Here is a 24,554-nt window from a genome sequence, read left to right on the forward strand (position 1 = left end):
CAGTAAAACCAACTGAGCGTGCAGTAAGTTTAGAGCAGGTTTCTGAACTAAACCCCTCTCTCAGCAGCTCATGCTGCACCAGCACGTCCAAACTTCTTCCCAGAGTGCTGAACACCATGACGTGGCTGCAAAGGAATGGCGCATATTGGAAAAAGGGGTATCAGAAGCTGTTTCAGTAAGTTTGAGTAATAATTTTAATATATTTTTTAACCACAGAAAAATAAAAACATCTAAAAGCAAGCACTTCCTTGGTCACTGAGCTCAACCAGTCCCCCAGAGATCTCCTTTCATATATCACCATTAAGCAAGCAGGTTAGGGGAGGCAATCCTGCTCCTCCTCCTCACAATATTCCAAGACATGATGGCCACAGAAACAATAACTTCCTGCTACAGAGCCACAGTCAGTTATATAGACAGGCTTACTATAAATACAAACATTATCTACCAATTCCTTTATGCTTCTGTGGTAATGGTTAGTCACCGACAGCGGTGAGGGGCTGGACATTAAGTTGCAACATAAACCCAACATTACTACCATGTTAAAATATTCTGAGATCTGAGAACAATTTTCTCTCACACACAAAGGTATAAAGCAGCATGCATACCCTTGAACAAAGATACATGCAGCCTATCACTAGAGAGTGACAACTTGGAGTTACTTTCTCAGAGTGAAAAAATACAGGAGGTCATATATATAGTAATAAACAGAAAGATATACAGTATTTTTTACATATGTGTATATATTTACACACACATTCTGTATGTCTGTACATACATTTCTGTAAATACTGTCATTGTGGTATTTGATTAAGATATCATGAAGTTTGAGAACACACTTTTTCTAAGCATCTTAATTTGAAGGATTCATCTTCTTCACTCTGCCCAGAGGTTCTGATGTCATGCCTTCCTCCCTACCCTATAACCTCTTCTTCTCCTCTCCCATCCCTTCCCGAAGGCTGAATTTAGAAATTAGGATAATTTTTTTTTTTTAAATGCAGCTGAAAAGGCAGTAGAGGAAGCATTTTGTATCCCCTTAACTTACAAGTGCTATAAAAAAGTAACCCAGGTAGGACCACTGGGGTCAAAAATAAAAACCTGCAGATAGTTAGGAGTAATACATAGTTCTGAAATATATCCCTCCACTTCCCACCTTCCTATTTAATTTTTAACAGTGAACATGGATCCCTGCAGTGTGGGGGGAATAAGATAAGACAGAATTTCAGTTTTTTATTTGTGAAGTCAGTCAAGTATATTCAGTTTCCAAAGAGTTTTAAAAGGGAGAAACCCAGAAAATACAACATATCTCCACAGCATCAAAATCATTAAAGAAAAAGATTATAAAATCATACATCTGAGTCAGCACTGGTTGAAGAAAGAAACTCCACAGCAGGAACCAAGAGGTTACTATCATGGCAACGCACTGATCTGAGCAGGCAACACCCCTGTGCCTCCACTGGAGAGCTGTTGATCCAACTCATCAGTAACAGCAGCTGAGTCTTAGAAAGAAAAGGCTGATGTGCAACATGCTGGTTATTACAACGCTCACTCTCCTCACAGGAACAGCAATCAGCTGTCAGGAGCCATGAACTTCATGCCATTCTAGCACCAAAGGAAACTGGTCCTAATTATGAATTTCTCAGATTGTCTTACTCAGAAATAAAAGCGTAACATGCTGCTTTATTTTATCAACCTTTTATCTAAAGCCAGAGTCTGTTCTTGTGTTTTATAAGGCATCACATTTCATCCATTTAACTACCACTGAGCTCAACTCCTCTCTGGGTGTCTTGATCAGACAGGATATCAGTCTTGATGTGAAGGTATCAGAGGTCTAGTTTTGTGCTTGTGATAATTATACTCACGCTAAAAGCTGATGCCTCCTATCCCCTCACCTTCCTGATCTCAGGATGTTGGACTTTATCTGCCAGATACTGGAAATTATTACAACTTTCTCCATTACATCAGAAGCATTTCAGTATCCATTACTTTCTTCCTGTTACTTCCTGTTGCCATAGTTATGTCCACCATCGTGTCCCCTCTGTGGTGGGAAAATCCTCTGTCCTTTACCTCCAAGGTAAACTTGACAACCTATGCAATATTCATACTATGTTTCAGTCCACCAAGGAACCAGATCAATAATCCGGCTGAGGAGAAGCCTGTCCTCCAGCTGTACCACCCCTCAGTGGGTTACAGATCCTCCCACCATTCAGCAGCTGACTTGGGAGCTGCTCAGCACAGATTCTCTAGATCCCTAACTCCAACATCAATCACCATTACCATTTGAGCAGCATTTCACCTTTTTTGTTCCCAATCCTTAATAAACAAAAATGTTCTGTTCTACAGTGCCATTTCCCAGTCCCACCCAAACCTACCAATCAGATCTCTAGTCTCCAGGACATGAGAAATAATTCACTAAGGAACTGACTTACTGTTATATATTAAAACAAAACAAAAGTTAGAAGAGGCTGGCAAGGACTGGCTGTACACAAACAGAATGCCAGAAGATACCACCTGGCCACCTCATTTCATTGCAAAAATCAGTTTCCTCCCAAGGGAACGTGCATCCATCCAAAACAGAAGCTGCAATAACCTTGTAAAATCCCCACTGATGGGAAACACCTGTTTTACATTGTGTATACACTGATAACTTCTGATCTTATGCTGCTGCCTAGATATATGTGTCCTTGTTTAAAAAAAAATTATGACCTTAAAGCTAAATCACACATGAATCTAGGTCAAATTGCTCCACCTGTGTGTATCTACTCATTGCACACGTTTTTCTGACAGAACTTCTATTCATTATCAGGGAAACACAAAGGAGAGCTACTAAGGGAAAAAAGGCAGATGGTGACAAGACAGCAAAACTTGTAATGAGATCTCTCAAAGTAGAAAAAGAGATGCTATCTAAAGCTAATACTGTATTTTTTCAGCCTTTTTTCATAGCATTGGCATGTAAAAGTAGATTTCAACAAATTCTAGTAGCAAACAATAAAAAAATCCAGATATATGCAAATACAAAAGGAGCACTAAAAAAGTGGGGTTTGTTGTAGAGTTTGGGTTTGTTATTTTATGGTTTGGTTTGGTTTTGGGTGGTTGTTGGGGGGTTTTTGAGTATTAAAAGCACCTGTCCTTTAGCCATCTCTTTCCAAGACAGTGCTGCTACATTGCTGATGCAGAACCCAGTGCCTGTCAGATTTCTTTCATGACCGCATCAAAGTGTCGCTTCCCATCCAAATACAACATGGACTCTGAAATAAAGTGGAGAAAAGACAGAACCACATTAGAACTTAGTATCAGTACTAAGCAACTACAACTACATAGATTGGCAAATGCAAGAAGCTATCCACACTGTCATCAAAGCATAAAACAAATGTGGTTTGCCATGAAATTCTGTTAAATTATTCAAACGCCAAAAGTTCATCTATTAAAAATTACCAGTGTTCCAAGAGAAACTCATCTTTTCTACAGAGTTTTGATGACAACAGATTCATTGGATACTTGCCTCCATATGTATTAGGTACAACCCGTGGGACCTCATTTTCTGATATAAATGTAAAATGGAAGATATTGGTAGTATGGTGCTCTCTGGTATTTGCATCATAAACTTCAGTGTGCACTCGAATCTGGATGTAGTTTTTTTCAGTGTAACAGACCTATACAGTGAAAACAAGAGTTATAGCTTATAATTTATTACTGGTGCTGAAAAACTGCAACAGACTTCATTACACCATTTAACAAGAAAAGTCACACGCTCTCATAGGGCACTGTTCATTATCAGTGACTAGCAGTGATCATAGCAAAGACAAGGTTTGCTCCTTTTTGAAAAGAAATCAACTCCTACCTGTGCAGAAAGCAATAATAAGGATCCAATCTCAACTGGCTTCTGAAACATGATATCATCAACAGATACAATAAAGGGTCTGGAACCCCTGAGGAAGCAAAAGAGAAATTTCGTCTCAAGAATAAAAAGGATGTTTGGAGAAATTTAAAATATTTTATTGCCAGCATTTTAATGAAGGATTGCTAGAAAACAAATCTCTTCCATAAACAAAAGGCCACAGGAAGTGCTAATGAGTTATGTCATCACCAAAGACAAAAATAACTGGAAGAAATCTTTCACAGCAATAAAAGTACAGGGTCTTTAAGGACATGTTATTGCATCATTATTGTATCTTATGACTTACACTTGCAAGGCAATCTTCATGCCACCATTGCTCAGGCCTCAATTTTCCAAGCACTGACACAAACCACTTAACTTTGTATCAGGCAGTGCACACTCCATTTAATTTACACATAGACCTTTGCTGGATGATGACTTCAGTCATGCTCAAGCAGTCACCAGAAGTTCAGAAACCATTCCTCTTGTTTATGGAATGAAAGGATGTAATATTTATTTGATAGAACATCTATTCTATATGGTTACAAAGAAAATGAATCTTCAAAAGTTCATCTGAATACCTTGGTAAGTTAAAAGAAAACAGAAAATGGATGTATTTTCTGTCTTGACAGATGATGCTTAAAAACCAAGCTCCAAGGAGCAAGATGCAAATCTCTTTGTAAATACCACAGGTGCCCTAAGTAAAGCAGCACTGTGCACTAATAGTTCAAGATTCTACTGGACACCTAGGTTTTCTCAGCTCAGATTGTCATTAGGTTAGCTTGGCCTTCCTGACCTATGTATATGTGCACAGTGATCTGGATTATATAAATATTCCAGGCCTACAACTCACCCATAGCTGCAAGCAGTTGCCCATCCCAGTTCAAATGCCTTTCTCATGAGAAAACCCCCAAAGATTCTATTGAAGATGTTCCGTTCCTGTATGTAGAAACAAAAATTAAAATTCTTTTCAAAGCATTGTGCTGAAGTTTGCACTTCAGTTTACAGTATTTAACAGAAGTCCCAACAGCTGAATATATAAAAAGCACTATTGAAATATACATGCAAAATTCAAAATGCCCAAGGCAACTTTAATTAAGAGGAGCTCATCTGCCTCATTTAAAAACATAAGATAACAACTCGAAATTGTGTCAGCAAACAAAGGCCAAACTTTTTGCAGAAACTTTACATAGGAATTTTTTCACACAGAATGAATAGTCTAGTAAGAAAACAAAGTCATAAAAATCTTCTCTTTTGCAGTAGTAATCTATACAAATAACAAAAAACTGGCAAAAGAAACTAGGATCTAAATACATTGCAAGGACTATAGAAGTGAAACAAAATAATGGTTTGACTAATCTCACCCAAAAATTCAACTCCTCCCACTAAAACAGAGCTCAGAGCCCCATCGAGCCTGGCCCTGAACGTTTCCAGGGATGGAACATCTACAAATTCTCTGGGCAACCTGTTCGAGTGCCTCACAACAGTCACAGTAAAAAATTTCTTCCTACAATCTAATCTAAACCTCCCCTCTTTCAGTGTAAAGCCACTACCCTTTGTCCTGTCAATACATGTCCTTGTAAAAATTCCCTCTTGAAGTTACTTCTTAAGTACCTTTCTGTAATTCGTTAATATTTTTCAAAATACCTGAGGATGGCAGATCTGTAGGCCTTTTAGCTTTGTATCTTCCATCCACACTGAATTGGGTGGCAATTTACGACTCCGGAAACTTACTGTCCTTTGGAAGAGACAAAAAACTTTATAGTCCACAGAATTAGCAGCAAATCAGCAGCCAAAAATGCATAAATAGCAAATGCAGACCCACATTTAAGAAACCCCACAAAAATATAGAACACCAAAATAACCCCAGAACAGAAAGGGTGTCACTAAACACTTTTCCAACAGACTCTTAACCTTATCTAAGGCAGTACTTTGATTTGTTACTGCCATAAACCCACACTCCTGATCTTTCAAAAACTTCTGCTACCGTTCAAGTTTATGTGAATGATGAGGCTCGAGAAAAGAACATGAAAGAAAAGATGAATCACAACCACAAAGCACACACTTTGTCAGAGAAGCCTTATTCTGTTTAAGTCATAATAGGAATTAAAAGCATGCACTGAGCTAACAGAATAATTCAACATCAAACATGCAGACAGTTTGAGGTTTTCAAATCCAGACAGAACGTGTACAAAATACATCTGCTAATTTTAAGGGAAAGCATGTCTCCCTTTAGTAAACAGCTTTAAAAACAGCAAATGTATAATTTTAATATGTTTAAAAAATTATAAATTATCACAAATATAACACTGCAATACTATCATTAGACACTGTTCTGTCACCATTGGCATCAGATGATTTCACACCAATCTCAAATATAAGCGAAGTATGCCAACAACAGTCTCTCTCAAATAATGTTGTCAGGTATTTTATTTAAAACACACTACAAGGTTATTTGGTCATAACATGGCCACTTCCTGCCCTCACAGTTTTTTTAACTAGGTATCATGGCAGAAAACTCTTAGACTGTAGAAGTCATGGCTGCAAAACCAATCTATTCCCTTATTTGGTTAAACATCATTATTCCTTTTTCCTCAAGATCATTCCTAACAGCTTGCTCAGCTCTTCGTGCTTACAGTGTTGCTTTCACCCTCCTGGCACAGCTAACACCATGTAACAACAGAAGACTCTTTTGAGAATTGCAGATGTCACATTAAAGTTTGTACCTGCATCCCAAATAAAATGCCACGGAATTTAAATGTGTGCGTTTATTTCAGATTACCCTCTTATGAGCACCCACTCAAAAGGCACTTTTTTCTTTCATAATACATCAGTTCTCCTCACCCACTCCCCTTCTTACTTTGTGTCCAAAGTATTAAGGAATATGTCATGCACGATGTTTCTTTCTTCTGCAGTGGGAGCCATTTTCAGTAAGGAAGCAGTGCTGAAATCAATCCTCCTCAGCTTGTTCACTAAATATCAAAAAAAAACTTCATAGAATTAGAGTTCAAAGTGAAAAACAAATAATGGCTCTGACAATTTTGACTTGGAATCAACTGTCTTTCCTTTTTTCTTTTTTTCCCTGTAAGTTAAAAGCTGTAACTTCACAATCCAATCAATTGAAACACAAATCTGGTTTTTAGAATTGACTGCATCAAAGAAGAAATAAAGCAGAAATTTACTGCTACCTCACCACTTTGATGAAGCACTTCAGTACCTGTGCTGTGATACCCACTGCTTCTACAGAAAACTTGAGTACTACCCTCAAAGTACAGAAAAACATATCTAACAAGAGTCCCTACAGAACAATCAGCTTCGGGTTTTGCCAATGGTACAAGAATGGAAATTTATGACAGAACTCATTACCACAGGCTGCAACGATTGAAACTCTCTTACACTACTGACACACATGAGCTGGAGAAAAAATCTGATTTTAAATAAATTAGGAGCATTTCTAAGTAGCAGAACTACTGAAGTTTACTTCCTTCCAGCTATTAAGTTGAATCTGAGGCAGATGTACATACTACCAGGAAATATGACATACATTCCCCTTGCTTGAAGATTTTTTCCTCCTCAGGACTCTCAGGAACGAGTGGATTAACAAATGCTGGCCTATGGACAGGAATTTTTTTTTAAGTTACAAGCTTCACAAGAATTTGTCCTATACATACATTATAACAGTCTTCCATTTTTGCTTACATACATGTTACAAGATGAAAATACATACTTCAGGTTATATCATAGAAATAATTGCATTATTTCATAATGTGGAACTGCCAAGGCAGTTAAGTGATCCAAACACTACCTAGTGTAATTAAGAAAGATGCGTCTCTGCCTCTTAAGAACCTAAAATTGTACCTATAAATTATAATGAAGATTATTCAAGCAGAAAGCTGCTTAGAAACTCAGCAAATGAAACCATGATGATCTAGGATAGACTAAACCAAAAACTGACTGGTACCATTCCTCCTGGAATAGAAAGAACACGGTGGCATAGCTAGCAAGTGTTTTTATAACCTACATGCTCCCATGACAGCCTTATCAACAGCCAAAAGCTGTTTACCACGTGTACTACTTATCAAAGAAGATTATGACATGCCTTGAGCACAAATTTGTATGTTTATTTTACTCCACAAGTAAGTTTACTTTAACCTAATTATATGACGTTTAATTATTTTCACAAGTAGAGGCAAATGCTTATTTTCCAGAGCCATTCTTCCCTGTAATTCCTAATTATTACTTTTCTATTTTCAACATTTATACAAATGCTCCAGACAACACATACATACACACACACACAAGTATATGCTGAACAATCCACCTCTACCCCAAGCCTTTACTTGTGCTGGTGACAAGAGGCACACAGAGATCTTTTCTCCTATAACTACTCTTTCCTGGTTTGCTAAACATCTGGATTTTGAAGACAAAGCAGCTCCTTCTCCACTGTAGAGTTTATTTAACTTCTCCTCAGCTCAGGACACATCTACCTCAGCTCTCCTGCCCAAGCCCCAAGCTTCTGAGATGCCGCTTTGCTATGGTCCAAGAGGCACACAAGCACAGTTCTGTGGCACTACAGCCAACCTATTGTACGCTGTACCTCTCTGAAGGGTTTGTACCTCACATAAATACCCTCCTTATATGGACGGAAGCACAGCAGGCTTGTGTCCAGCTAGCCATCAAATCTGATGTAATTATTTTGCAAAATTAGTCCTTAGAATGGGAACCATAAATATAAATGGTTTTCTTAATGTATAGTATGTTCATTGGTTTAAAAAAAAAATCTGAAGGATACCAATCTAAAAACTACTTCTAATGGTATCAGGACTACATAATTAATTAAAGTAAAATCCCTTAATTAAACACATCCTTCTTCATTAAATACAAGCAATTGTTTAAGCTAGTTGGAAATGGGAAATAGTTTATTACTTTGGCAGGCTATCCAGGAAAGAGGTTAAGAAATACAACCATTTTTCCGATGCTGGAGTTACAAAGCAAAACTGAAACTAAGCAGCCTGTTAGTTTAATGACTAAGGAATTATAGATAAAGTAAAACCAGAAAAATAACAAAACTAGCATTTAGGGGTTTTAAAGTTCTGTGGGAATACTTATCAGTCCCATGTTAGTTACACATGCAAGTTGCAGCCTGAGTTGTTCTGGTGACACTTATCAAGTGTCTATTAGGGAATTAAGGGTATTGCTCACTCAAAGACTATTTAACTACTGAAACTCAATCTTTAGTTGTAACAACTACTAGAATGCAAGTGGGTTTCTGGCAGATTTATTCACTTCTTGTGTTCATTCAGGCCAAGTCACTCAAACACAGGTTAAATCTGTTAAAGAAAAGGGTCAGATCCCATGACTACCAGCAAATCCTGGTATCATCTGACTGCTGAAATCAATACTCTGAAGCTTGTCACAGGAAAGTTAACACTTGCCAGCAGAAAACACTTACTATGTGATTTATTTCACACCTACATTATAGGGCTTCCACACACAGAGAGCAAGCTGCCACATTTGCCATCTTCAGCACAGCAGGAGTCAGAAAACTATTTTCCTGTCCTACAAATTACCGTTTATTCTCTGGATCCCGGGCCACCATGACAAAGGTTGCATCTAACACAGGGCTGTAATCACCATCATGCAGCTAAGAGAGACAGAAAAAAAATGTATTATTAAAACCTAAAATTATAAACGTGCTTAGCAAGGTTTTTAGTTGACATCAACTGTGTGACCACACCGTTCACTTTGTTTGCTTTCACATTCTGTCATCCCTTCCAACATCTCTCACAATAGGTCAAATATTAGGAAATAATGCAAATTAAAACTTTAGTTTCAGGAATTCTGCAATGAAACATTTAGCAGGGAATGCTTATTAACTGCTTTCAGCTGGGAGGGGAGAAAATCAACACAGGCACTGTAAAAGAACCCACTTAACATTTATTCTGAAAAATACCAAAAAATACTATTTTGTTAATACCAAATTGCCACTAATGTCAGCACTGCAAGGAACTCAGACAATAAAGGTGTAACATTATCTTCTACATAAGAGATTTTATTTAAGGAGACCAAGTGAATAAAAAAATATTTATCTGTTTTTCTGAATTATCACCAAATCATAGAATGACAGAATTATTTGAGTTAGAAGGGACCTTAAAGACCATCTAGTTCCAATCCCCCTGCCATGGGCAGGGACATTTTCCATTAGAACAGGTTGTTCAAAGCCCTGCCCAGTCTAGCTTTGAACACTTCCAGAGATGGGGCATCCACAACTTCTTTGGGTCACCTGTTCCGGAGCCTCACCACCCTCACAGTAAATAATTTCTTCCCAATATCTAATCTAAGCCTACTCTCTTTCAGTTTGAAGCCATTGCCTCTTGTCCTGTCACTACAGGCTCTTCTAAGAATTCCCTCTCCATCTTTCTTGTAGGCTCCCTTCAGGTACTGGAAGGCCACAATTAGGTCACCCCAAAGCCTTCCCTTCTCCAGAATGAACAGTCCCAACTTTCTCAGCCTTTCCTCACAGGGGAGGTGCTCCATCCCTCTGATTATTTTAGAGGCCCTCCTCTGGACTCATTCCAAAGGAGCCACTAGTATCATTTAAGTGTTTATAGCATATCTGTTTTACTCTAAATAATTAAATAACTGAATTAATGTTTCGGTTAACTAATGAATTCACAGCAATTATTTCTTAGAAATGTTAAGATTTTTGAAATTTAATTATTAATGTTCCTTTTGCTTCCTGCATAGTGTAGCCTAGTTACAGCCTTCATTTATATTCTATTATTATTTAATAACTCATTAAAAAAATTATGCTGCACAGTAGATACGATGAGCACATGAGATACAATTTAACACCAAGTCTGAATACCAACATTAAAATTCATAAATCTATCAAATGCAAAGGCATAAGGAAAAGAAAGTTTTTCAAAAGCAGGGAGAAGCTTATTTGAGATCATGCAGAGCACAGAGTACTGTGCTGCACTTTAAGTACAAAATACTGGTTAAGAAAAATGCATGTCTTGAAAGATTAGCAAGACTGCCTTGCTGCACCGAGACTACTGGAAGTTGTCTTGGTCTGCAGAATACTAGGGCTGCCTCAAGCCCTTCAGAAAGTTATTCTGAAATATATAATTTAGATTGCTGATGCCATCATCCAGTATTTCCCCTGAAGCACCTCATGCCTGTCATAAGATGGAGAGAAGTCACAGGAACTAACCTGCAGCATGTGCATTGTCACTTCCATTGAGGTCTTCCCAACCCAAGAAACATTGCCTGTGAATTTGATGTCACAGTCTGGATATATAATCTTCTTGCACAAATCTACAAGACAAACATTAGGGGTTACTGGAGACAGATCACTCACATCTATTACTAGAAAGGCCAGATCCTCTAAGGCCTTTCTGCGTTGTGAAAGTGGCAACACACGCAACGACAACCCAGAAAAGCAAAGGACCAAACTGCTGGTCTGCAGTTTCTGCCTTTCCACACTTCTCAAGCCAGAACTGGAGTAGGAAGTAGTCACACAGGTGGACAGCTGACCCCTGGAGGTGTTCAGCAGAACATGTGACACAAGCAAGGTCCCAAGTCCACCAGAACAAACACTGTTCCATAATGAAGCTAAGAAACCCAGGTGCCAAGAGAAAACTAAACATAGAAGTGCAAGAAGCATGAAAGTTGTGTTTTGAAGTGAAGTGACATACAAAATGCTAAAAAGTAGTACAAAACCCTCTTCCCTATTCCCTTCAACAAAAGCCACAATACTTGAGAGTTCAAGGCCAAAACAAGATGAAGTGAACTAAACAGGAGAGTGAAGAAGGTAACCTCAGTAACAACCATGGGAAGGCAGTGGCTGCTGAAAGAGTAAGACAAACAGACGAAGCCATTTCTACTGGACCAAATTGCCACTTACTGATCTTATCCACCAGAGCTGTGACTATGGATAAGGGAGACTTTGGCTGCATTTCCTGCTTGGTGTGAGTGTAGCAAATAAGAACTGTGGAGAGAACAAAAAATTGAGTCAGCTCTGTAACAAAAGCATTAGTAGAGCAGATCAGTGCCATCTTTGCAAAGCATGAGAAGTACCTGCAAAACACAAACTAAAATATCTACTGTAGGAAAGCACACTTCCACATTTTCATGCATGTAACACATGGGATTACTATAAAGAAAACAGTGATGCAGCTGCTCAGTTTTATGCATATTTACTCACTACAAAGAGAAATTTAGCTAAGCACTTTAAATCAACCCATCACTCTACTCCAAATCCCACATAATCTCTTTCCTCTACCCCTGAAATCCACTGTCTCAGACTCTTCCTGTCTTCTGTTTTGATTTCATGCAGGTTGTCCAAGGATACATGCCATTTGAGGACTTTTAAAATACTGATTCCTTTAAAGAGGTGAAGATTAAATAAGCTGTGCCTTACAGGCATGAAAGCATAGTCAGAGATATTTATCACACTGCAATCACTACCAGCCAAACCACTATTTAAACTAATTAGCTTTGTTCATAAGAGCACATCCAAGTAAACAGACTCCTTAGAGTAATTCAAGGCTGCAAAAACAGGGTTTTTCTGAGTGCTCATGTGACTTTCACTCAAAACAGATTTCCATAATCAAAAGTATCTGTTTGGACTTAACAAGATAACAGAAGAAAGATCTCTGTCCTTCCAAGTAATCTATTTTTTCCCTTAAAATTACTGGAGACACAATTCTAAAACCTGTTATGCCTATCAACTCGTTACATCAATAGGGCCATCCTGAATATTGTGTAATTGGGACAGAATCTTGATTAACCCAAAACAAGACATCCCCAGTGGAACTGATTGAAGCCCAGTATGACTGCAAACAAGGCAAAGACATTCTGTGCCATCACAGTTAAAAATAATGTCTTCACAGATTTTCAGGGAAAATAAACAAGGCACAGAATGAAAAACAGGCTTATCTCATCTAATAGTGGAGGGCAGCCAACAGTTTGAAGTCTCCTTTTCTAATTCAGGACAGGTGCTGAAGCCAGTACCTTCCACCTCCCAGAAGGAAATGTAAATCATCCAGCTATTGGTCTATCCTAGACAGACATGTGCTCACTTGCTTCTCTGCCTTCCTCAGAAGGAACAGAAAAAAATGCTCCATTCACAGCTTTCCCTTAATAAGCACTTATTCTTTGTCAAAAACCTCAACTGAAAAGCTCCCAACCAGCTACAGAACTCTGATGAAGAACGAAGTCACCTGGAGACTTTATAAGATAAAAGTATCTCCAAGTTCTATTAACACTTAGCACTTATTTTAACTGCAATACAAAAGTCAAAGATCTTGAACTTTTCAAGAACACAAATAAATGAAAATAATTAAAAAATCAAGGATGCTAACTCATTAAATAACTGAGCTGGTTTTACCCTTGATATCAATTTGGGGACAGAACCCAAGAATATACAGCAGTTGTTTTTAATTTGTTCTCAGTGCTTACATTCTGTTCTTTCCAGATTATACTCTCTTCACCCCAAAGGGAAGATCAAAATATTTCCAACCTCTGTTGGGTTTTGTGTCAGTTTTTGTTGAGTTTTTTTTAGGAAAAAACAATCATAAGTTTTAATTTTCAATACACACTGTGCAAATTATCTCTGAGTTAACACTCAATGCAGATTCATAATATAGAACCACTTTTCAGTAAATTATTCTTGTAACTGGTCCTTTAAAAATTTGACAGAGGCAAGAAGCTGAAGTGGAACAATTTTGATTCTGTCTGTTCTTTATCATCTATCCTTTCTTTCCAGCATCAGTGTCTTCTTTTTTTCCCTCCCCTTTGAGATAGCACAGTTATGGGATTCCCTGCCTGAGGTCATACTGTATCACACCAAACACTGTTCAGCAGTACTCAGTCACTTTGTGGAGTGTTTAAAAGGGCACAGATACACACCTCCTAAACTGTCAAGATCTTCAAGTATCCTTCCAAACCTGTAAGACAGGGGTTTTGACAATTAAATACCTATTCACACAGCAAATGGAAGTTAACAGTTTCCTGTATGTGTAACGTGGTTGCTTTGTTACCTCACACTGTTGTGCACGTTCAGGTACTTTTCTCTTATTTCAGGCTGACTTCCCAGAGGTAGAATAACTTCCAAGTAGCTATCCTTCATTCTCCTAGCAGGGAGGTCTTCCTGACGTTTTGCCAGTAAAGTATGAAGAGCTTTTCTTTCTTGCATTGCTTGCACATGATCACTGGCAAGAAAAAAAAAACATTCCGTCTGGAGTAGGAAACAGAACTGCAACCCTAGCTAAAAGATGTCACACTGATGATTATCAAAATGAAAACCAAAATGTAGTACAAATAGCAGGACACAGTAAGTGTGCCTTGAAAAGAAAATGAGATGCACATAATGAGATGCCAAGCAAGACTACTGCATAAAGCTTTGAAACAGCTTTGTGTACAAGCAGCAAGCTTCACACTTATACTTCACACTTACGAGCAAAAATAATCTAATTCTGAATGTTACCAAAATGGCTCCCCTTGAAAAGAATAAATCTGACATTATTTAATCTATGAGTTTCTCTGCATACTCATGCCTTCCATACCTACAGTATCACAACTCTTGCCACAGTGACAATTTTAAAGAACTGAACATCAATTTATAATCTCTCCCAAGAAGTAAAGCAGCTGTACAGTGTTGGCTAGTACTAAGAACAAGAGAACTAACCTGCTAAGACTTGCCATCATCCACAGGAGAGTTGCCCCTTTTCAGCATCAGTTCACAGAGTAAACTAAAAGACAGAGAAACTAATCCATTTCTCTCTCTCTCTCTCTCCTACCCAGACATCTTATGAATATATAGGAAAGTTACAGAAAAAAACAATACAGAAAAGGGAGCACTTGCTCCTTCAGAGCTGCTTTTCCAGCACCACCAGCTCAGAAGGGCTGCAACTCCCACAGCTGAATAAGGGCCAACTTACTGTCACTTCTCTGCAATCTGTCAAGGAGATACCTGTGCAAGGAACCAACAAGATATAACAATCTCACCCAACACTCTCTCCTACCTGTTCCACCAAAGTTCCCTCCTCTTAAAGGTGCAACCTAACTGAATAAAGCAAATATTTCATAACAGCCCTAGAATCTGTTAAAAACCTAAGGGCTAAACATGCAACAGCTCCGAGGAGTATGCAAAACTATGGATCCATTTCATAGAGCAAGGGAAGGCACAAAACATTAAGCAACCAACGTTAAACTTCTGGATGTGGGCCATTCCTTCAGTTGTGCATGGTGCATTGCTGAGATCAGTGACACTGTGCTTAACAAAACCAGAGAGGGAAAGAGAGAAGGGGAGAGAGAGAGGGAGGAGAAAGGGAGAACCTTTTCACCAAAAAGAAAATTTTGACTAAAGTTTTGACTTTGGATGAATTCTGGATATTAGCCATTTAAGATGAAGGCTTACTTGGCTTGAGTTTTCTTTCAGAAAGTCAAGCTTCACCATATTCACATTCCCTCTTCTGTTTAATAAGTTTTGGGGAAATATGAATTACCCACGATCAAAGAAAGTAAAAGTCTAGCAGAAAACTTCAGTTAGTTTCATCTGTTTGTTTGTTTTAAACAGGAGATATGGTTTACCTCATCTGGGCAACAAGACTACCACAGAGTTCAGAGGAAAAAGAATGATAACAACCTCCTCTAGAGGGTTAATGTTTGAAGTTATGCCACTGCACAGAAATAGAACATACGAGATGATTAAGGAAAGATGTAATGTCCAAAAGGATGCACCTTCAGGCTTTTTAAATAATTTTTTTCCAAGGCCTCTCAGTGAAAGGTTTAAGAAAAATAATCAGAGAGTACATCAGAAATTTGTCTACAAACACAAAGGAAACCAAACAATAAAAATTTCATTATATTCTGTTTTCATCAGTCCCATCCTGGCTCCTCTGAGGTCAGCAGCAGAACTCTTCTTGACTTCCACTTCAGAATTTGCACTTCAATATACAGAAGTATTCAGCAATAACATTTTTCAACAGACAAATACTGTTACACACTGCAGTACTACTCATACAGTAACAATAATTCATCTGAGTATTAACCAACATCTGCCCTAAACATTCTGAGAAATGTTTATCTATTTCTGAAATGTCCACAATTCCATCTAGACTATATTTAACAATGAACAGAGTAATAGTTTTAATTACAATTTAAGTACAAAACCACAACAACCATTTAAGCAAGATATTTCTTTTTAATAACAAATGAATACAAAATGCCACTGTCCTTTACAAGGGAAATCACAAACTAAAGTTTACTTTTCACAAAATTTATGGCTGAAGGCGTTCCTCCAACATGCATCTCTCCTCTCTCCCAGCAATCCAGATGTATGTACATCAGTCCTTCCCTAGCTCCAGTTTCAGGATCCCTATCATCCTTTTCTCTCAGATTTGTCCTCTTCAATCATTCCGTGGCCTCAGTTTCATCCCCAGCTGTTCAGTCTCCTCATGTATCAACGCTTTGTCAACACATTTTAAAAGTGGGATCTCAAAGGCTACATGATCCATGCCCTCCCAACCTCCCCATATTAAACCTGTCATTCTTAAGCACTCCCAGCTTTGGTCTCCCTGGTTTTACTCCTCCATGGCAGCTGAAGCATTCAGTACTCTGTAAACCATTTCTGCTGCATCTGGTACAGCACAAAAGACACACCTATCTAAGAAAAGCACTGCTGTGCTGATCCTGGCTTCAGTCTGCTCTTCTTCCAGCATGGGAGCAGTGGGGCAGATTTGACCAGAGCCCTCCAAAATCTCAGTCCTCTGATGGTAGTTCCATATGGAGTCATTCCTCCCCAGCCATTCTGGGCTGTGGGAAAGGCTTTTTTATAAAACAATTCTAGAGCCCTTTCTAGCTCACCCACTGAAAATTTCAAGCCCCCTCATGTTTAGACACTCTTACTAAGTAAAAATCAGCTTCCTGGATTCAGGCACTTTTGTTAGCATGCCTATAATTCTGTCTAGATAAACTGGATCAGAAGGCCTTCATCAGACATTCCACCCAGGTGAGCCTCTCTTCATTCCCCTATCAGTGCACAAAGTGTGAAGGAAGAGCAAACACAGCCATAAGAAAATAACAATACATACGGGACCAACCAAGCTGCAATACAGAATACTGAGTTTTCCAGAATTGTAACAGTAGAGGATTACAGTCAACTCTGGCTTATTCAATGTAATGGAGGTGGAGGAAGGTAACATGAATAATAACATGAATAAAGTCAAAACATCAATTATTTAAGTTACATGTAAATTATTCAAAAATTAAGTTAGAGCAGACAAAGGAAATGCTAAAGATGCTCCTGATTAAGGAGACCCTGATACTGAGCTGACAATTTTCCAAAGTGACATGCAGCCTGCTTCACAGTGAACCAACCAGTGCAGGATAAACTCACCACATGGGCAATGCACTTAGAGATAACTCCAGAGGTAACAGCACCGTGACACTGTCAGCCAGACTTTACAGCTCTAAAACTTCCAGTGGATTCAAAGCTAATGAGACAGTCTTTTACACATCAAGATCACATATTTTGTTCCTTTGGTGCTAAAGATCTTCTGCCAGAGAAATCTTAGAATTTTGTGGTCCACAAAGTACCAATTCAAAATCCTTGTTTCAACTACCTCAGTTTCACAAATAAAGTAAAATACATTTAATACACACTGTACCTCCAGTTGGTAGATGCTCCCACTATATCCCTCAACTTGTTCCGCACTGGAAAAAAAAAAAAAATCAAAGCAAATCAAGCTTAGTTCTGCAAGTGATGAATGTGAGGTTGCCTGGTGTTAAAAGGCATAATCCTCATCCCAGAACAGGAAAATTAAACAAATTCATGCAAATAGCAGCCCAGAAACAGAAGTTTGGCCAAATTCACTGATGCTGTTAGTAGGCATATCACAGTAATGGGTTGAGTAACACGGTGCCATAGCTTATTGTGTACAGCCGAGAAAGTGTTTGTTAGTGCAGTCATCTCCAGTGCTAATTAACAGCTGAAACAGAGAGTGGATTGAGATCAGACTAAGGAATTTCGGTATGAAAATATTACAGCCTAAACACAAACTGTGGAGATAAATCAGAAAGTCACAGAAACATAAAAGGGACAGTGCAGCTGGGAGAAAGAGAACGAGAAGAATACCAATTAAATAATCCCACCCACGAAGGCAAGTAATAGCACCAGCCTGGCTCTTGCCAGCATGGTTTTAGAGCCCAAATTTTTAGCAGTCTCCATGTTATGACACTGAAGACAGGCCTAAAAAATTTATTCTGGTCTTCTTTGTACTGTCAGAGTTAATACAAGTTCTGCACAAGTCTTTCCTAAATTTCAAGAATAATCTGCTCAAGCGGGTTTTCTACTCTTGCTCAGATGAGGTTAAGTGTGCCAAGGTCCCATCAAATCTATTAAACTATTCCATTGCTGTTAGGCAGGTAAATGTTGGCTATTTGGAAACACCTGAAAACAAGCAGCAACAATTCCCAAGCTCCAAACAGAAGCTGAGAATTGTAGAGTATGGATTCCTTGCTTATTTGCAAATATTTTTTATACAAGGAGGTTCAAGTATTAGGACAAAATAGGGACACATCAAGCAAGAGCTACCAAAAAACATCCAAAATTTCATATTGAAATAGAAAGAGGGCTGCTGGTGAGTCACAAGCTGATCCTCTACGAGGTTTGGCATTTTTCAAGCTAAATGCCCTGCCAGAGTATTCACAGTGATCAGCAAACTGTCCTGTGAACCCTGGAGCAAGCCTAGCATGATTTCCTAGGATTTAAATTGCCCTCTCTCAGTCAGACTCACTCAGCTCTGCCCCGCTCCTTCCCACACAGTTTCTGCCCAAGTCCCCCCACAGCACCACCACAGCAATACCCTAAACCTCCCCTTTCTTGTTCCTTCCCCTGCAGCACCCTCAGCCCCTGCCCCTACACTCCCAGCCTGTTTCTGCTCTGCCTGCCCGAGCCAGAGGCAGGCAAAGGGCTGACTGCCAGCCAGCACATGGATCCCAGTCCCTCTCCAACTGCCAGCAAACCCCATGGTCTGTGGTTGACCCCAGCACCGGCTCTGGCACTCTAACAAACCTCTGATTTAGAAGCCAATTTCCACAAAGCTTGTGGAAACACGTTTCCCTTTGAGACTGGCGGCTCATCTATTTTGGCTGACACCAAGCAACAAAAGACTCTGGAAGAAGAGGGAGACAAGAAGATAGGCAGACAAAGACAAAATAAAATAGATTTTTTAGGCCTCATTTATTTATGAAATTAGGCTAAAGTATGTTTTGAAATGAGAAGACTTCCACTATTAATTCTTAGAACAAAAAAAAAATTCCAGTGGAAAAAACTGATTAAAAATCTGAAGAGTTGATTTTTTTGGAATGGAGGAAGGTCTGATTCTTTTTTATTTAAGAAGCAGCAGGCTTATTTACAGAATAGGTACTACTTTCCTGTTACTCATACTCCACCTGTGAAGCTGCCATAGGATGCACCTGGTAAATACAGTGTTAGCAGAAACACTGTTACAGCTTCTAGAACACAAAACCTCAATTTTTCAACAGTGTGCAGATTGTGCTGGGATGGAGGGAGAATAAACAGTACTTTCTCTTTGTTTAAACTAAGTTCATCTTCCTTTTAAAAGCTCTGAAAAGTCTCAAGTTCAAACCTGCAAAAATGTATATAAGCTGTTACTCCCATTTAATACTCCTGATTTCAATTTTAGATGTACAAACATTTGCCAGGCTAAGAACACAAAATTTTTATCTTAACAATAAAAGGGACTACATGCAAAAGTGTATCTAAAACATCACCAGACTAATCTAGTCCATTTTATAGCTCGTAAGTACATAGTTCTGCTCTTTTTTTTTCTCCTCCCTGGAAAAACTGTATTGCCCTCCTAGATATCACTTATCTTACAATAGAAATTTAAATAGTTAAGCACAAAAATCCATAAACTATTTATCTTTTAATATTTGCCAAATTTCTTAAATGTGCAGCTTATCCAGCTTTACCGTGTTGCATATTTCACAGCATCTCCTAAACTGTGGTCAGTAGATCATTAATGCCAGAGCAGTAGGGTCTGAGTTTATTTGCACTGTGCTGTGACAAACGACACACAGGCTGGACAAGATCACTGCATTCATCTTTGCCAGAGAGATCCATATCTGCTGTCCTGGTGCCTTCCCAGGCTGTATCCAGGTTAAGGCAGACCACTGCAATGTATCTGACTACCAGTTTTGGTACAGAGCTTGGTCCGGACTCAGGTGAAAGCCGTATATTCCAGTGTTTAAACTGAAGCCAAGTACTGCAGGAGCTGCTGCTGTGAGAGATTTTGTATCCCCCAAGCCTCTTAGACGTGTGTTACCCAGCACAGCACCACAAACACAGTGTGCTGAGAGAGATCTGGTCCAACAGTACCGCCACAAGTAAGATCAGAGCCATTCACCCAAGGCAAAGTGGCTGTAAGCAAGTGGACAGAGAAGAAGAATAGCATTTCACTTTTCATGAATGCTATAGTAAGGAGAAACAGTAGCTGAGTGAGTTTAGTGCTATAGCAAATACTTTAATATGTACAGATTACCACAACACACCATTATTCACATGAATAGGTGAATGTCCTGTGGAGCAGAGAACACACGTTAGATTACCAATCAAAAGAAACAATGCAATTTACATCTAAATTAATCTAGTAAGGAGTTACCTGGTTATTCTACCTGCTTCAGTTCCATTCAGGCACATGTTCCTTAATTTTAATAAGTGCAAGCAACCTGTCTTTGCCTGATTTACAGTCAGTATCTTGGTGTTTTCAATTCAGTTTGTCCTTTCCTTACAAGTTAGCTTCCCAGTTCCCTGTCTGCTGACTCCATGATATCTGCTTGCTGCATAATCCCAAAAGTTTTTCAAATTCAGTGCTACCATGCGCTGTTGACAAACACTATTAGCTTTGGAAAGAATAACTGGAGCATTTTTCAGGAAGTGGGATGAGAGTTATCTCAGAGAAAACTTCCGAAGTCCTGCTTCGTGTAACCTTTGGGAGAACCATGGAAGAAGGAAGGGCACTCACAACTGGGACCCAAAGCTGGGAGGAAGCATGTGAAAAGCTAGTAAGAAAAAGTATTTGTTTTTCTGTGAATGCATGGATACATAACTAAAGGAAAGTAGTTTATGTATCAGCAAAGGATTGTGTAACATTTAAATGCTACAATTTTGAAATAGAATCTCAAATGTTTACAGTTATTATAATCCTCAAAATATTAGTACCCCTTGCAGCACTAATATTGGACTACTAATCACAGGCAAGGTCAGGATGGCCTCAATGCTTCCCTGCTTTTACAGACCTTTTAAACATCTAACTAAACAATTAGGGGAATATTTGCAAGTATGCAGTATTCTGTATTCTTGCTTCTCTCCCTTAACATCCTAAATTACCATTTATTAACAATAATTAAAATAAGTTCTCTAATAATGAATAACCCTAATTTTCTCTTTTACTGGCTAACTTCTGTTTCGAGAACAAAGAGAAAAAGAATATCTCAGACACAAGCAAACTTCATGAAGGAATTATTTGTATCTGGCTCCAGCCTTTTTCCTCCTGCCCTTTTCTCAGTTCAAGAGATTAGAATGCAAGAAAAAGATTTTAAAGCTTCTGAAACAGGAACATTATGGTTTATTCTATTAGAGTGCTGCAACAGTCTTTCAACACAAAGATCTATTGACAAGAGCAATTTCACGAGGCAATGCTGCTGATCCGATTAAAAGATTTCTCCAAGTTTACAAAATTAACCATATTGACACATTAAAGTTCTGTGAGACATTATTATTTTATTTCTTGGCCATTCTCTCCTGTCACATTGTACCTGTCTGTACTACACTGACTTTCTATCTAGAGCCAACCTGAGCAGCAGTTATCCTGCCAGAAAAGAACCCATGCTCTTCCAAGACTAGAGAGCCAGACAAGACCTTAAATTGCAACTTCAGTGATTATACTTCTGCCATTAATCCCCAAATAAACAGAGACTTTCTTCTGCTTCCTAAATACTTATACCATGAGGCAACAGCCAAGACCATTCTCATTATCCAAATGGTATTAATTCATGCAGGGACACCACCTGAAAGAATAAATTCCTTAGAAACACCGCTAAATCTTCTGGAGTACAGCCAATTACTTTACCTTCAAACATGTCCAGAAGCACTGGGGAGCCAGTGGTCCTAGAAGTGAGTGTCCTAGCCAGAACAGAAGGAAGCTTCCTCATGATGCACAACCTACAGGTAGAGCAGAAGAATTTAGTGTCATTAAAAATAATACCATGAAAATAATTTAGCATTTAATTTTGGAATGATGCTGATTACTTCAGAAACAGCACTCCTTATTTTCAGGTTAATTTTTAGAACTAGATACAATCAATACAACAGTTCCAAGATAGTTGAAATTCCAGCTGATACCTATCCTTATCTGAAAACAGGAAGGAAGGATGATTCACTGGCAGTAATCCATCTCTTCACTGACTATTCAGATGCCCTGGGACAACCAGCTTAGACCCAACACTAGCTTCTACCCTGTAGCATCTTAACACAGACAAGGTCCACGTGCATCTAGGAAATCATCCATGACCCTACCCATACACTTTGCTGCTATGCACAGCAGTGGAAGGAGAAATATCCCAAGAAGGATTTCCCAAGGTCTCCCAAGCAGCCTCACTGAGCTAAGCCCAGTCTTCTCCTCCATGGCTTAGTACTGGAGTAATTCAGGACAAGCCTAAAGTGCAGCATATAATCCCTTAGACATTAAGCAAGAAGGAACAACCCTGAAACCCTACAGAGAATGTAATTCACTCACAATTCAGTAAGTGTTCTACCAGGTAGTGGTCACTACTATTCCTCCAGCAAGCAAAACTGCGGTAACACAAAAAGACACAGAGGATCGGCAGGTGTAAAAGCCCTTGTGATAGTTCACAGTATCATCCTGACAGGGAACATGGATTACTAGTCCCTTAATTTTCTTCAGCTGGGACTAGGGTTTCACCTCAAAAAAGAAAAGGTGGCAGGTCCTCAGGCACCAGCAGAAAAGCAGGGCCATATCTATCTGCATGTATACCAGAAGTACTTAGGATCACACACACAAAATCCCCTCGGAATCCAGCAGTGTCGTATGCACCAGAGATGACGTGAATGGCAATGGTGACAACGCCTCCGTAACTGCTGGAGCCTCTGGATTCGTGTCTCCCGGCAGGGCCCGCAAACGCCGTCCCCTCCACCCGCGGTCCCCGGGACTGCCCTCCCGCCCGGTGCCCCGGACCGGCCCAGGCGCCGCTGGCGTTTCGGGTGCCCCGCCCCGGCCGCGCCCCGGGGCCTCTCGGCGGCGGCTGCCCAGGGCACCCCGAGCCCGCCGGGGCACCGCCGCCTCCGCCCCTCAGGGCCGGCTCCCCCCCGGCCGCTACTCCCCACCCGGGCCAGGGGCAGGGGGCTCGGGGGCGCCTTACCGGGAGGGCAGCATGGTGCTCGCCGGGGCCGGAGCCCTCACAGCGGGGCCACGCCTGCCCCAGGCACGCGGTCCTCCAGCGCCAGCGGCTCGCCGGGCACGGACGGGCCCCGGGCGTGCTCCTGCCGCTCGCAGCCGGCAGCCCTCGCCCTGCCCGCCCCCGGCCCGGCCTCCCCCTGTCCCGGTGCCCGCGCAGCGCGGCCGCTCCCGGGGGCGGAGGTTGGGCCGGACACCGTTTGTCAGCGGGCGGGCCCTGTGTGGGGCTTGTATTCAATCAACAGTGTGATTTTAATTTTTTTTTAATTTTAATGCTCTTTTTTTTCCCTGTGCCGTGAGAAGGGCGGGCCCGGGGCCGGGCGGGCTCCTGTCACACGGCCGCGGGAGGACGCGGCCTCCTGCCCCGGCCTGTCACTTGGGGGCACTGCTAGGGAGGTAATCGAGAGCCTCGGAATTTCCTGGGCAGAAAAGGATTTAAGAAAACACAGCCGCGTTAAATGAGCTGTGCGCTTTGCACAGGCGAATAATCAACAAATTTAACTCGTCAGAATTGTTTCTGTTCCTGAGAGCTGAAGAACCTTGGAGAAGAGATGGCCTCGGGCCTACACCAGGGTGCACGGGCAGAGGGGCAGGCCCGGCTCTGCACAGAGACCGTGAGGACCAGACCTGGGAGCCCGCTGAAACCGTGTCCGCACCTCCCAGGGACTTGGATCTATACCGGAGTCAGGAGTTAGCGATGAAGTTGCTAAGCACACCTTGCCAAAGACTTACCAAAGGCACCACCGAGGCTGTATGAGGGCACAAGAAAACATGTTCTAGCAAACAGTGAAAGTACATTAACCCAATTACTCATTGCTTGAAAGAGTAACACCTGATCACTCTTTTCACTGTCACCTTCTTTTTGATAAATTGCTTCTAAATAAACAAAACTAATTGAAAAAATTGGGTTGGTGTCTTTTTTATATGAGACTTGCGATAGATTGCAGTTTTGAATTGATTGGTGTTTCAAAAGACCAAGTGACTGATGTTTTGTGCCTTGGACACCGAGTGAAACCCACCTGGAACCGACCCTTGCTACTAGCATGGCTTTTCCGTGGTGGATGTGGTGCCAGCAGTTCCCTGCTGTTTCATGACTGCATAACCATGCACACAGGAGAGGGGCCTGGCGGGTGAACCTCGCCCCTGGAGGAGGCAGCAAGTGGGAGAGTTGC

At 40.2% G+C, this 24,554-nt stretch overlaps 1 protein-coding gene across 4 annotated transcripts; it reads right to left on the reverse strand.

The window, feature by feature from the left end:
* Positions 1 to 176: 176 nt before the first annotated feature.
* On the reverse strand, positions 177 to 23,528 carry ACOT9 (acyl-CoA thioesterase 9). 4 transcript variants are annotated; one of them, XM_050333038.1, is made up of 16 exons: positions 23,348 to 23,528; positions 22,039 to 22,130; positions 20,459 to 20,485; positions 17,551 to 17,596; positions 13,921 to 14,091; positions 13,790 to 13,827; positions 11,784 to 11,867; positions 11,091 to 11,194; positions 9,445 to 9,518; positions 7,419 to 7,486; positions 6,735 to 6,846; positions 5,522 to 5,612; positions 4,728 to 4,813; positions 3,839 to 3,926; positions 3,500 to 3,650; positions 177 to 3,245 (listed from the first exon to the last, which is right to left on the reverse strand). In XM_050333038.1, the coding sequence occupies exons 1-16, from the start codon at positions 23,359 to 23,361 to the stop codon at positions 3,187 to 3,189; spliced, it is 1,305 nt and encodes a 434-aa protein (XP_050188995.1). In that variant the 5' UTR covers positions 23,362 to 23,528; the 3' UTR covers positions 177 to 3,186. The 4 variants fall into 4 exon arrangements, with proteins under 4 accessions (XP_050188995.1, XP_050188996.1, XP_050188997.1 ...); XM_050333039.1 differs by lacking the exon at positions 20,459 to 20,485; XM_050333040.1 differs by lacking the exons at positions 20,459 to 20,485; positions 23,348 to 23,528 and adding an exon at positions 18,957 to 19,056 and having other exon boundaries at positions 22,039 to 22,103.
* Positions 23,529 to 24,554: the final 1,026 nt, after the last annotated feature.

The sequence above is a fragment of the Myiozetetes cayanensis genome, unplaced genomic scaffold (genome assembly GCF_022539395.1).
Source record: "Myiozetetes cayanensis isolate MyiCay16 unplaced genomic scaffold, myiCay2020 scf5-8, whole genome shotgun sequence".
Taxonomy (NCBI): Eukaryota; Metazoa; Chordata; class Aves; order Passeriformes; family Tyrannidae; genus Myiozetetes; species Myiozetetes cayanensis.

Bases quoted from the DNA above. Each gene is read 5' to 3' on its own strand.
- ACOT9 (XM_050333038.1), bottom strand. The intron at 11,868-13,789 runs GTGTGTATCTGT...TTCTCTCCACAG, and splicing joins AGATCTTGACAGTTTAGGAG to TTCTTATTTGCTACACTCAC. The intron at 5,613-6,734 runs GTAAGAAGGGGA...TCTCTTCCAAAG, and splicing joins CTTAATACTTTGGACACAAA to GACAGTAAGTTTCCGGAGTC.